Raw genomic sequence first — 15415 nt, 5'->3', positions numbered from 1 at the left:
CTGCTCTAGGCAGTGGTGGAATACGAAGTATAAAATTCCCCATGAAAATGAAATGTGAGGAAAAAATTGCCAGAGGGTAGTAATAAAATAGTTAAAAAAAATGTGTCAAAATGTTCATAGTAAAATACTCACACACTTTTGTTTAGCAGTTTGTGGTTACATGCATGTTATTAAAGTTATGGTGTCAGCTGAACAAATTTTGCAAAGGCTTAGCTTTAAACTGTAATTCCCTCCTTGCAATATTTGCCCTATGACTCCCAACAAAAAGCAATGTAATCAAATGGGGCATTTTGACAATCAAGTCTAAAAAGTGAATCTATTTTGAGTTATTTCTTTAGTTGTCCTAGCTGTTTAGAAATTGTAAGCAACTCTATTAAATTAAAAATATGTGAATTCCTTTACCTTTTTTAGATTTTTTGTTTCTGTTTTAATATTTTATTCATATCCAATATTCAGAAAGTCCTACTTATCCTTTAAAAAATAATATATACTATCTATAGGTGCACGTACAGTGAAAACATTAAATTATGGTGGAACAAACAAATAGCAAAAGCACCATGGAGGCCTCGTCACGAAAGTACGGAATTTCGGCAAAGGCTCAGTCACGAAGGAGTTAAATAACGCTGCAGTCACTTGGAGTATGTAAATCCTCCCCACCCACACACAAATGTCCTCTTGCTTCCAGTTTGTAGTTCTTCTATCACATCTCTGGGAAGAAGACGTCATGGTTAGATGATGCGGAGAGTATCGTTTTCAGAGAGTCCGCAGGAAACCTTGTGCTCATCAAAGAGTTGCTTAAGCCCCTGCATGTATAGATTGTGATAGTAGGACACGTCTTCTTCCGAGGGCACTGGAGAGTAAGGCACACAAATAGGACGTCCAACTACAGATGGGGAGAGTACATTGTTAATAAGTAAAAATAAATTAATTGTAGCCAATGTGTTGATAATAACAGGACAAAAAGCATACTCATATACTCACTAATATTTGTGAATAATGATAATATTCCAAAATGACCACAGGCTCTGTAGAGCCCCGGTGATTAAATGGTAAATGTGGTGTTGGGTATTTAATGGTCCGATTGCTATGACATGATTGACCACTGATGGCTATCCTTGGCTATCCAAATGTACCTGCATGACATTTTAATTGATGCCCCTCAAAGCACCATGGGAAATTTAATGCATAGACTTCCTGGGATGCCAAGGTAAGCCCTCATCAGCTGTCGCCAGTCTTTAAGGAGTGAATGAGATTTTACATTCATATATACATACATTTATATATAGTTTCCATGCTTATGAAAATAACAGAAACTCAATTCTTCCTTACTACATCTTTAATTCCTATTGGATATCTTGTAACTGCGTTTCACCCATTTGACCCTTTTCTACCTATTTTTGTTTCCCTATCCCTCGCACTCTCTTGACTATTCTGGCTTCTTCTTTCAAAAACACTTGTCTTTTCTCTGGCATTTCTGGTCATGACCCATGTTACCTCCTCTGTCCTGTCTCACTCACCTGCCCTTCTCTCGCTCATTCACTCACTCCCCCTAACTCCCCATCTCTCTCACTTCATCACCATGCACTTCTGTCACTCACTCGCTCATTCACTCACTCACTCTCTCACTCACTCTGCACTCACTCAACATTCCTGACCTTCTCTCGCTCACTCACCCGGCCTACCCTTCTTTCCCTCAATCATTCTCCCAATCAATATCCCTGACTTTATCTGTATCTAGCGTCATGATTTATTCTTACCCTACTCATTCTTGTAGCTCTCATTGTCATCTTTCTCATCCTCTTTGTACATATGGATTTCACTCTCTGTTCCTGTATTAGCCCTTATCCTTTTACTGCAATTATCTCTCCTGGAGACCTTAGTCAATCCCAACTACCATAACATAATGTCTCATACCCTCTTTCTAATTCTATTGGTTCTCCCTACCTGCCCTAATCCTGCTACCACACCATAGCTTTCTCTCACCTACCTTCCCAGACTCATTTCCTCACTCACTCTCAATGACACTTCTATTGTTCAGTCCTTATTTCTGCTCCTCGGTTTTTAGTCACACTCCACTGTCTGTACAGTCACAGTGCCTGTCTGGACACTCAGTAACATTCGCTCTCTATACATTCACATTTCTTGTCTGTACATTCACATTCCCTCTCTATACATTTACATTCATTGTCTGTACAGTCACAGTCCCTGTCTATATATTCACATTCCTTGTCTGTACATTCACATTTCCTCTCTATATATTCACATCCCTCTGTCGGGACACTCAGTCACATTCACTCTATATTTATTAACATTCCCTCTCTATACATTCACATTTCTTGTCTGTACATTCACATTCCCTATCTATACATTCACATCCCTTGTCTGTACAGTCACAGTCCCTGTCTATACATTCACATTCCTTGTCTGTACATTCACATTTCCTCTCTATACATTCACATTCCTCTGTCTGGACACTCAGTCACATTCATTCTATATACATTCACATTCCCTCTCTATACTTTCACTTTCCTTGTTTGTACATTCACATTCCCTCTATATACATTCACATTCCCTCTTTAAACATTTACTTTCCTTGTCTGAACATTCACATTCCCTCTCTATACATTCTCATTCCTTGTCTGCTCAATTATATTCCCCTGTCTGTACAGTCACAGTATCTTTCTATACATTCACATTCCCTATCTATACATTCACATTCCTCTGTCTGGACACTCAGTCACATACACTCTCTATACATTTACATTCCTCTGTCTATACATTCACTTTCATTTTCTGTACAGTAACACTCCATGTCTATACATTCACATTCCCCTGTCTGACACTCACTCACATTCCTTATTTATACAACCTCTCTCCATACATTCACATTCCTTGTCTTTACATTCATATTCCCTATCTATACATTCACATCCCCCTGTCTGACAGTCACATTCCTTCTTTATACATTCCCTTTCTATACATTTACTTTCCTTGTCTATACAAACACTTTTCCTTGTCTGTAGAGTCACATTCCCCTGTATATAGATACACATTCCCCTGTATATAGATACACATTCCCTTGTCTGTAAAGTAACATTTTATTTCTCCTCCTCACATTCCATCTTTATAGTTAAACTTTCCTCCATGTTTCTCATGTTTCTCTTGTCTGCATTACGGTCATTCTCAGTATCTCTTATCACTGACTCTGAGCGTTCTCTGAAACCTGATGACACAGGATCCCTGGCTAATGTTACCTTAACCTGACATTACACTGAGACACTCCTGCAGAGCATTTCACTTTTATATTCTGATTTGCATATCACTGATATAACCTGCAGAGAATCTCACTTATGCACCGTCAGAACATCTCATTGATATAACCTTCAGATCTTTTTATTATAACACCCTAAAAAAACCTGACTATACATGTGGGACATCTCTCCGAAATAAACTACTGATCATATTCCTTGCACAACCTGCTGAGCATCTCACTGATACAACCTGCAGGGCATTTCATTTATTAACTCTGCATAGCATGTTATTCATAATCTGCAGAGCATCCCACTGATACCTGGCAGGGTGTCTAACCTACACGTGTGCATAACACTGATATCAGGTGCAATACAATAATCTCAATAGCATGCCTCTAATTTCGATTGCAACTGTATATTTATGGTTTTACAACTACTATAGTTCTTATAGCCCCTAGTGCGATCAAGGATTAAGCATTTTTTAATCATTGTTGATCCACCTTGAAGCTCCAGAGACCTAAGGACTAATCTGACAACTGAGTGGGGAAGCAGCCATTTCCTACTTTTATCATCTGTCTTTGGTTCCTTGACTTGTTGGCTCCCCACTTTCCCACCTTTGGTTATCCTGCTCCCCACCAGGAGTCCACCTGCCCATGTCTGGAGATAGGTACACATTGAGCCAGTGTGCTGTCTGTGCTCTCTTTATTTCCAAGATGGTCATGAAGCCGAATGTCCCACAGCATAAGCCTTAAGCTGTAGAGCTTTTGGCAACCTTCAATAGAATCTGTGAGAAATTTTAGGCCAGATTGAAACCAGCTAAACAATGTTATTTTCCATCTTGAAGGAGATAGGAGTGGGTGCAGAGGAACGTCTGGGAGGCATGTGGCAGGTATTTATAACAGAAGCAGCATCCTGCCTCTACAACAGAAGCAGCATCCTGCCTCTACAACATAGCTTCTGTTATAAATACCCAGGCTGATAACCATTCGAGGGATGTCCATTCGAGGGATGTCCTCAAAACATTTTCCACACCTGTGGAGGGAAACCTGGAGGAGAAATCCAATCCTGGCTCCTTCATAGACCCCTAAGGGAGATCAACTGGAACACTGTTAGTCTCTGGGTCCATGGAGTAAAGATGTTGGCTCCTTCCCAAGCTCGGGGCTGGTACAGTTGTCCTCCAGGACCTGCTGTGGATGCCTACATGAGTGACCCTCATGAAATATATCTACCCTTACCTAGCCTAGAATTCAGCTGATGTTAAGTCCATGAGATAGCTGGCTCGGTATTAGACCCTCAGATGTAGTTTATACAATACTCAACTAGTGCACCAATTCTTTTCTACTGGGCTTCCCTGTGGTCACTTTATATGTAGTTTAAATTGCAGCCAGTGCACATGTTTCTGTTATTTCTTTTTGCCAATACATTTTGTTATATGGACACGATGTGATCTGTCTACTTATTTCAAACACCCCCTCATTCCATACGCTATTGGCTGCAATGCCATATAATGCTATTTTGTATTTTCCAGGCTATTTTGTATTTTCCATGTCAATCAATATGTGGTTTGAGTTAATAATAATAAAATAAAAAAAAATTGAAAATGTTTTTAAAAATCCCTCATAAGAGAAAATAAAGTTCCATAATGCTCCCAGGTTGATGCAAATGGGTACAGACGGGCTTTGAGTTTCAGACTACATCCTGCATTTCTGCAGGCACCATTAGCAATGGACAGTTTTGGACACAACCGGTTAAATCAAAAAGGACCAATGGCCAGTTGTGATCCACATGGCACCAATGACCACTAACCAACCATGAGATGAACAGTTACAACCTTTTAGGTCTTGTCGACATGTTGCTGGTTCAGATCTTGGAATAGAAGTCTTTCTGTTAGAATGTAGTTAGGTACGAAATAAATTGTGGTGAATCCAAACAAGGTAAATCTACCTGGTTTAGAACATCACGTATCTATCTACCTATATCCCTACCTATCTGTCTATCTATCTATCTACCTGCCTACCTATCCATCTGTCTGTCTGTCTATGCCATCGCTACTCACCCACGGTGGTAAGAGTGCGTGGGATAGGGTTGATGCCCCAACTGTCCACATTGAACACTCCTCTACCATGAAACAAGCATGGAGCAAATCCTACGTGTTTCTGAAAGAGAAGCTGCAACTTCCAACCCCAGGAATCTGGGTTAAAACGGACTTGCTCAAAGATGTCGTTTTCACCAAAGGAATACACTGGGACCAGATCTGCCCTGTGAGGGAATTAGTGTAAAGTTGGTTATTAGGAAAGAAGCTATTGCTCATCAATACAAAATCATTGACCAATCAATGCACCATAGTATGAACACAGAAAAACATACACTGCTGTTTAATAGAACACACATCAGTACTAGCTCTCCAGCTCCATCTATGGGTGGTCTCAATGTGTGCAGCTCGTGTTGATGGAATGACATAGACTATAGGAATGGATATTTAATCATTACTCCATAACATTACATCAATCAATGTATCATTGTTAGCCAACTGGAGTTTAAACAGAGGAGAGGATGGACCGCCCACACCGTAAATGGAACGAATCGATTCTGAAGCACTTCGAACAGAAAATCTATCGTTGCTGTGTGTTGTTTTCCCTGTAATTTATTTGATCATTTTTTTCACTGAGACTAAATAAACAGTAAGACACATACATTTTTCTATAAAAAGATAAAATAAAAATCTAGATTTTGTTTTCTGTTGTTTTAATAAATTGGTGTGGCTTTTTAGGATATTGTTATAACGAACAGGTCATAGAGTGGCCATTTATTGTGATCAGCCTAAGGCACACCTGTGCAATGATACTGCTGTCTAATCAGCATCTTGATATGCCACACCTGTGATGGATTATCTCGGCAAAGGAGAAGTGCTCACTAACACAGATTTAGACAGATTTGTGAACAATAGTTGAGAGATATAGGTCTCTTACATAGAAAAAGTCTTAGATATTTGAGTTCAGCTCATGGAAAATGGGGACAATAACAAAGTGTTGCATTTGTAATTTTGTCCAGTGTAGTTACAGGCAGTATCCTATTTCATATTCGATGTGCCACTTAATTAGACACAAGTACAAGGTTACAGGAACACTATAGTCACCTAAACAACTTTATCTTAATGAAGCAGTTTTAGTGTATAGATCATGCCTCTCATGTTTTACTGCACAACTCACTGCCATTTAGGAGTTAAATCACTTTGTTTCTGTTTATGCTGCCCTAGCCACACCTCCCCTGGCTATGATTGACAGAGCCTGCATGATAAAAAACTGGTTTCACTTTTAATCAGATATAATTTACCTTAAACAATTGTATCTCTTGCTCGGTAAATTTAACTTTAATCACAAACAGAAGGCTCTTGCAGGGTCTAGCAAGCTATAAATATAGCAGGGGATATGCAAATCTAAATTAAACAGAACGTGCAATAAAGAAAGGATAAACTTTAGATGACTCTTTACAGGAAGTGTTTAGGAAGGCTGTGCAAGTCACATGCAGGGAGTTGTGACTAGGGTTCCTAAACAAAGTGATTTAACTCCTAAAGGGGCATGTGCTATACAACAAAACTGCTTCATTAAGCTAAAGTTGTTCTTGTGACTATAGTGTCCCTTTTTTAACATAAATCAATGCAACCTGCAAAGGTGGTATTGACAAGTGGGTCAGCCTCTTGCCAAATCAGGAGATACAAAAGTTTATCAACTTGACCTCCTGAGCAACATACCCACTAAAATGAATGGTCACTCAACTGAGGTAGAATCAGTGGAACATCACTCTTCTTGAAGAATAATGTGCATGTGTGCCAGAGCTCGATCAATGTGCACTCTAAATGAAACAATTGACAAGGTCCCTAAAACTGTGTTTGTTTCTTCTAATTACTGTATTTTGAAGAGAATTGTTTACATACCCGTTTTGCAGAGCCAGTCTTACAAAACCCTTTCTCCTTGACAACATGACTATATGCTCCCCTGGGCTGCTCTGCAAGGACTCTGCTGCACCTCCCACTACAATGAAGACTGCGTTTCCTGAACCGCTTTGAGAAAGCAGGAACCGTATGCTGTCCTTACTCACTGGGACAATGCCTGAGGAAAAATGATTATTATTATTGGTATATATAGCACCAACTTATTCAGAGGCACTTTACAATATATGAGTAAGATATAGAGAGAGCCAGGAGAGATAATGGATTACAGAGGGCACATGGTCAAAAAATTGCCATAAATTGCAAAGCACAATAGTCGTATGATTGCATTGTATTGTCCATAAGGCGAGAAAGGAACACTTTGTAGATCATTTCCTCTTGGATGTTCTGGTGGAATGCGTGAATATTCAATCTGTAGACCCTGTATCTATTCATTTCATACATCAGGTGTTTTATTTTAAGTTGTTAAAAAAAAAAATTCTCGGAAGTTGAAAGAAATTTGCTTGTGATTTTCCAAGAATTGATATTACATTACTTTTTCTAACACTAATATACAAAACCATAAAACGCTAGAATTTTCACCAATTTAGGTAGAACTTATTTATTCCATGCCGTAATGAGTCACTCACCTGCTGACATTAAATAATCCCGAAAAACAGGCAGACGGAATATGCCTGCAAGAACCGCTAGCCAAGGACAGACCCCGGGATACAGGTTGGAAAAGTCATTAGCTTCAGTTGCAAAATTACAGAAGGCAGCAGTAGATAAGATGCCGTGAGGATGACAACCCAGAACATAATTCTTATCAGGACTAAGTGAGGATGTTTTCACCAGCTGTAAGGGCAGAGACAGTGGTCAGACAGAACAGGTCAGAAAGAGACAGATGGATCTCAAAAAAGGAATGTAATGTAGAAATATTGAGATTTATAGAAAAGAACAGCAAGAAGGAGAATAAGTCTTTGAATTTGGAGGAAGAATATCTTTGGACAAGAGAAGAGACAAATTATTTTAGGTTAGATCCAATTTTAAACTATGAGTTTTAAATGACTCCAAATTTTTGGTATTTTTTTTTTATAGAAAATGCATCAAATGGCAAAAAATAATGTTAAAAATGGTCTCCAATGATCCAGAAACTTCACACGTGACAAGCTACTACTTCCTCAATAAGGGGCTACACCAATCAGAAGCCTTTTCGATTTGGGCTATAGATTTACTCTTCCATGGTAAATTTGGTCCATGAGAGTTTGAAGTCCATGGTAGTAAATGAGTGTGGGAAAGTGTGAAGAAAAATGTATAGGGAATAGATATGATGAGAAGATAAAACTATGTAAGAGGCATGGCAAAATTGGAGAAGGAAAAATACATAGAAATTAGTTATAGTGAGAGTGACGGGATATGGGAGTAAGAGGGAAGTTGATAGAAAACAACAATAACTGAAGATTTTAGTTGTACGGGGTTAAGGATGTATTGTAAAGCATTACAAATGAAAAGTACAGAGATAAGAAGGTGGAGTTACAGAACTTGGAAGGTTAAGGAAATTGATTAAATAAGAAAAATGAGAAAATATAGTGAGGAGTAAGGATAAAATAAACATGTTTTGTACAGGAACCTTTATAGGGAAATATTCTCTGAAACATGACCATACAGTCCATCTCCTCACCCACTGAGTTCTACGACCACCTGAAAAGACAAGACCAGATAGAGAAATCTATAGTTTGGGATATTGAGAAAGGTGGAGAAAGAAGACAGAAAAGAGATAAGATAGTGGGAAACATGGAATGTAAAGCTATCACAAACGAGATGGGATAAAGCTTAAGAAGATACTAATAACCAAGGAGTTGGAAGAAACTGAGTAATAGTACATGCAATGCAGCCAAAATAAAAAGAAACAGGAAGTGACAGATGAAGAATGAGAAAGGAATGGAGAACGAGTAATGGTAATACATCATCATGGAGTTTAAAAGGAAGATAATTAAACTGAGAAAGTGTGATGGCATGGGCATATAAAGGACGAATCATAAGTACTGAGGGACAAATCAATAGAAGCTACAGTTGAACAGTTGTAGTTAGTCATAGTTAAATAAGTACCTCTTTCTGGAGTATCCCAGTCAAAGAACAACCATGTGAAATATGTCACAGGAATCAACCATAATGAGGTAAACATCAGATACAAAAATAGGAGTGTGAAAATGGCTCCTGTGAAGAAATATAATGACAAAATTAACTCATACAAGTTACACCATGTCAAAGTATACAGTTAAGCAACTAGAACAACACATTTGCAACCAAGAAAGGGTGCCAAATCTTGGATATAATTTAAAGATATCTGGATCTTTCATGAAAGTATACGTACCAGCAACCATTTCCCATCTGCTCTTTGTCAATGTCAATAGATAGACCTGATGCTATTCCATGTGGGGTTTCATCACCTCTTCTATGTTTCATATTAAGCCTCGATGTGCATATTTGTTTTGGTTGGAAGGTGAATGCCCTTCATATAAAATGTTATTTGCTAGTATAAAATGAGAGGACTCCAGATATACTGAAGTTTTACCCTTCCTAGATATTTGTCCTGGACTTTCTGTTGACACAGAAGGCTTCAAACTTTATCGGGAATTGGAAACTCAAAAAAGTTCAACTGTGCAAAGTTCTGAGAAGGAAACCATCACACTTCATTCAGAACTTTGATATACCTAGGTGTGGGTGAGGAAATTAAGAGAAACAGTAGGACAATATGAATGAATGATCATTTGTGCGAATACACACAAAATCACAGCTAGTCCATTAATGACAGCATATGGCTTCAAAACACTTTTTTTGATTAAAATAAATACCAGTCATCTACATAAGATATTCCCAGCTCCTCGGCCTTGTGTACTAGGAGAGGTGGGACCTTATTTATATGTAGTGGACATGTGATTAGATCCAACTCGAGAAAGACGTTTTCTACCTAATAAACTCTGTTAAACATAACTGATCTATCACAATTTCCTAATTTCCTACAACCTTGTCCCGTTCTCCCCTTCGTGTACGTATTACTTCATACAGGACAGTTGCTCAGACTACTGGAAGTTGTAGTATTTCTTCCCTCTGTATAGTGGTTCTTCTATAGAGTTGTTTGCTGGGACCAGGCTGAGCTGAAGTTCACTTTCTGGTTTGTTACATATCTCACTTTTGGTCCAAGAAGTGGACATCCATCCATAAACGGGGATTATATCTCTCAAGTATAGATATTGGAGGTATACTGTTGACTTTGTCTTCCTCCCCCTGTTGATTTAAATATATACTAAACTATCAGATTCTTTTTTTGTCCAATTCTTGTAATTTGCACATTTAAGGACGTTTAAGACACCACTCCCTCTTCAAGTATATTATCACTGACAGGAGAGGAGCGACTCCAGGTTGGGTTGTGTTGCTGCCTAACGTGTCTCACAAGTGTAGCTCCCAAGCGATTGACCATTTGTATATATGTTTATACACTTATTATACTCTGTGTTTTCATCTGTGCCCCTACCTAGACTGGGTATCGCTATCAGTACGCTCACAAGTACTGTATATACCAAGATATTCATCGAAGTGTAATTTAATGAGAATTCAGAGTGGATTTCAAAGTTTAGGACAAAATACATGAAAATGTAGCAGACCTTTTCGAATTCCCAATAGTTCACACTTTAGTGAATACTCCGATTGATATATTACATACGTTATAAGTAAATGAATGTTACGCTTTTAAGATTATCATTTTAAAATGATTTATATAAAGAAAATATCACGTGGCAGAACTGCTTCTTCTTACACTTGCCCCATCTTTATTTATTTGCAAGTTTAATTTTTCTTATATAATGCAGTTTTACTGTTCTTTATATCTACAGGTATTTACCCATCAGAAGAAATGTCAGCACCCATTGAAAAACACTCAGAGCTAGGATATGTTTCCGCAAAGAGTCTTCCATCATGGAGAAATAGTATCTTATCTGTCTTAAATCTCTGTAATGTCTGTAGAAAGAAAGAGATGTCTGTCACACCTGCATGACACGGGATAAGTCAGTGTATCATATAGACATACCACTTCCCTGCCTCAACATTGGCTTTGGTCCAGATTCCTAGCTTCCACGGGCCGCACATGCATATATTTAAAAGCCCTGGTTTAGAGGACACATGGAGCAGCTGCTGTAGGCCCCTAAAGAATATGGGGTCCAGGGCAGCTGCCCCTTTTGCTCTACGGTAAAGACGGCCCAGACAGTGGCAGTCAAACCTTGCGTCATGGGGTATAATGAATGCATGATATCATACACTGTACATTATGAGGTTTGGAGATATGATCTGTACATTGAAATATATATCATAATGTTTCTGAACATATTTCCCATCCATGTGAACTGACCTATACACACAGGGAATGGTTCACTGTTCTATTCACAGAGGGAATGGGCCACTTGTCCTATACACACAGGAAATGGGTCACTTGTCCTATACACAAAGGGAATAGGTCACTGTTCTATTCACGCAGGGAATGGGTCACTGCTCTATACACACAGGGAATGGGTCACTGTTCTTTTCACAGAGGGAATGGGTCACTGTTCTATTCACGCAGGGAATGGGTCACTGTTCTATTCACGCAGGGAATGGGTCACTGTTCTATTCAAACAGGGAATGGGTCACTGTTCTATTCACACAGGGAATAGGTCACTGTTCTATTCACGTAGGGAATAGGTCACTGTTCTATACACGCAGGGAATGGGTCACTGTTCTATTCACGCAGGGAATGGGTCACTGTTCTATTCACACAGGGAATGGGTCACTGTTCTATTCACGCAGGGAATGGGTCACTGTTATATTCAAACAGGGAATGGGTCACTGTTCTATTCACACAGGGAATGGTCACTGTTTTATACATGCAGGGAATGGGTCACTGTTCTATTCACACAGGGAATGGTCACTGTTTTATACATGCAGGGAATGGGTCACTGTTCTATTCACACAGGGAATGGTCACTGTTTTATACATGCAGGGAATGGGTCACTGTTCTATTCACACAGGGAATGGTCACTGTTTTATACATGCAGGGAATGGGTCACTGTTCTATTCACACAGGGAATGGTCACTGTTTTATACATGCAGGGAATGGGTCACTGTTCTATTCACACAGGGTATGGGTCACTGTTTTATACACACAGGGTATAGGTCACTGTTCCATAAACACAGAGAATAGGATACTGTTTTATACGCACAGAGATAAGTGGCACAGTTCCATAAACACAGGGAATGGGTCACTGTTCTAAAAATATTAAGAGAGAATGATGTGACTATGCTTTATGTTTTACACAAACATAGAGGATAATGCCATTGTTCTATAGAGGAGAGAGATAAATAGTTTATTAAAAGTTTGCCTGAGCATGGCCTCTTTACTGAGTTTCTTTTGCTAATAATTTAGTTGTAATATATTTGAACAGTGCCCCTAAAAAACACGTATAATTCTATACAAAGAAATAAAAGATGTGACTATTCAATATGCATGCAGAAAATGATGTCACTGTCTTGTACACACAGAGAATGATGTCACTGCCATGTACACACAGAGAATGATGTCACTGTCTTGTACATACAGAAAATGATGTCACTGCCATGTACACACAGAGAATGATGTCACTGTTTTGTACATACAGAAAATGATGTCACTGCCTTGTACACACAGATAATGATGTCACTGCCTTGTACACACAGATAATGATGTCACTGTTTTGTACATTCAGAGAGATATAGAGAGAGTTGTACACTAAATTGTAAATTCTCCAAATCAGCAATGTATTCAGTTGGAGTATTTTTGAAAAAAACATTTTTAATTCCAAACAGTTCACATTTCCATGCATAACCCTGTCAAAGACAGTCGTGTGCTTAATCTATACACACATAGAGTAATGTCCCTGTTCTATATACAGAAGGCGAATGCTGTCATTATATTATATATAACATTGTGTCACTTTTACTTTCGGATCTCTATGCTATACACGGATTTACTTTTTTTGTCAACTTCCCATTTATATCTGTCAATGTGTCAGCTGCTTGTAGATAGATACACAGAAATCCGAGGACACAACTAATAGAACTGCTCTTTGTATATCTACACACATTGATACATACAAGGACAACACAGCTGAATGTCTCTCTGAATATACAATGCATTTACATACAAGACACAATATTCTCTCACCTTCCAGGAGGGCTGTCTTCTTGTGTCTCCCTCTCTTAGTGTCCGCCTGTGAGTCTACCTGTCCGTACATAAAATATGTGTCAGTGTGTGATTATAGTTATGCATTAATGTGTGTGTTTGTCTCTATGTGTGTGAATTTTCTTTCTCACAAAATGTGTGCGTTTGTGTGTGTCTCTCCTGGTTCATGTGTTTTTGTGCATTATCTATCTCAATGTCTGACCTTTGCTCATTCCAGCGATGTGTACTGAAAGGATTTTGACCCAGGAATACAGAAGATTTAACTCCTGCTCATCCGAAGCTCTACAGAACATCATTCACAGAACGTTGACTGCCAGACACTTTATCCAATTTTGTGCGTGTTACCCTCAATACAATGTTCTCTTAATTTTGCCTTGATACTGAATTCTGCATTAACTCTCTTTCAGACTTTTTTTCCAGCTAGTATCCCAGACTCTCTATTTCACACGGGATAGGGCAGAATTAAACCTGTGGGCTGGTGAATTTTTTAACATTTGAATTTAATTATTCAGATAAACAATGTTTGTCTCAATTGTGAAGCATTTAGACCATGCACACAGTATTCACACTGTGTATACTACATTCAAACCACACACACAGCATTCACACAATGTATACTACATTCAGACCATATACACACCATTCACACTATGCATACTACATTCAGACAATATACACACCACTCACACTATGCATACTACATTCAGACCATATACACACCATTCACACTATGTATACCACATTTAGACCATGCACACAACATTCACACTATGTATACTACATTCAGACCATATACACACCATTCACACTATGTATACTACATTCAGACCATATACACACCATTCACACTATGCATACTACATTCAGACCATATACACACCATTCACACTATGTATACCACATTCAGACCATGCACACAGCATTCACACTATGCATACTACATTCAGACCATGCACACAGCATTCACACTATGTATACCACATTCAGACCATACACACAGCATTCACACTATGCATACTACATTCAGACCATGCACACAGCATTCACACTATGTATACTGCATTCAGACCATGTACACACCATTCACACTATGCATACTACATTTAGACCATGCACACAGCATTCACACTATGTATACTGCATTCAGACCATGTACACAGCATTCACACTATGCATACTACATTCAGACCATGCACACAGCATTCACACTATGTATACTGCATTCAGACCATGTACACACCATTCACACTATGCATACTACATTTAGACCATGCACACAGCATTCACACTATGCATACTACATTCAGACCATGCACACAGCATTCACACTATGTATACTGCATTCAGACCATGCACACAGCATTCACACTATGTATACCACATTCAGACCATGCACACAGCATTCACACTATGTATACCACATTCAGTCCATGCACACAGCATTCACACTATGCATACTAAATTCAGACACTCTCTGCTAAAGCACATAAACACACTCCGTGTGACCATATCAAGCACCCTGAGCATACATACTTCACCCTGTATGATATGTATATGTTTAATGTATGATACGAACACCAGGGGCACCTTAACAACTTCATCTCAATGCATATAATGCAAGTAGTGCCAGGAGGTCTTGGGAGCTGTCTCAAGAGTCAAAATGTTTACAAATGGTTTAAACCCAAACTTGTAAAGATGCCACCTGTCCACTTTGCGGCTCTACTTATCGTGTCGGTCTGAGGTTTAAATGAGAAAGCCTTAGACCGGGGACAACAGAGAAGCTGAGAGTGTCAGCCGATCACTAGCTCTCCATTTACAAAACTGTATGAGAAGGCTACGTACAGGCACCAAAGTAGGATGGCACCAAGACCTCCTGGCACCATAACAACTTAATGAAGATGATGTTGTTATGGTACACAGAGTCTTCCTTCAAACATAGACTTATCCTACGCCAGACACATATCTATAGAGCTTTTTAATGTCTGC

General features: G+C 38.8%; 1 protein-coding gene across 1 annotated transcript; it reads right to left on the bottom strand.

The window, feature by feature from the left end:
* Nucleotides 1-458: 458 nt before the first annotated feature.
* LOC134601503 (diacylglycerol O-acyltransferase 2-like) lies at nucleotides 459-13592 on the bottom strand. The gene is made up of 8 exons (XM_063446003.1): nucleotides 13412-13592; nucleotides 11081-11196; nucleotides 9289-9396; nucleotides 8810-8880; nucleotides 7830-8034; nucleotides 7186-7360; nucleotides 5308-5510; nucleotides 459-883 (listed from the first exon to the last, which is right to left on the bottom strand). Exons 2-8 carry the CDS (start codon nucleotides 11154-11156, stop codon nucleotides 729-731), a joined length of 993 nt encoding a protein of 330 aa, XP_063302073.1. The 5' UTR covers nucleotides 11157-11196; nucleotides 13412-13592; the 3' UTR covers nucleotides 459-728.
* Between the last annotated feature and the right edge of the window lie 1823 nt (nucleotides 13593-15415).

Source organism: Pelobates fuscus, chromosome 3 (assembly GCF_036172605.1).
Source record: "Pelobates fuscus isolate aPelFus1 chromosome 3, aPelFus1.pri, whole genome shotgun sequence".
NCBI lineage: Eukaryota > Metazoa > Chordata > Amphibia > Anura > Pelobatidae > Pelobates > Pelobates fuscus.
Note: the sequence above shows the minus strand (reverse complement) of the source record. Positions and strands in the feature narration are given on the sequence as shown.

What these genes read in the sequence shown, in the direction of transcription:
- LOC134601503 (XM_063446003.1), bottom strand. Translation starts at nt 11,156, where the DNA reads ATGATGGAAGACTCTTTGCGGAAACATATCCTAGCTCTGAGTGTTTTT. An exon ending in CTGGGATACTCCAGAAAGAG is followed by an intron (nt 8,881 to 9,288) that starts GTACTTATTTAA and finishes TTGTCTTTTCAG; the next exon opens with GTGGTCGTAGAACTCAGTGG. An exon ending in AGACTGGCTCTGCAAAACGG is followed by an intron (nt 5,511 to 7,185) that starts GTATGTAAACAA and finishes ATTCCCTCACAG; the next exon opens with GGCAGATCTGGTCCCAGTGT.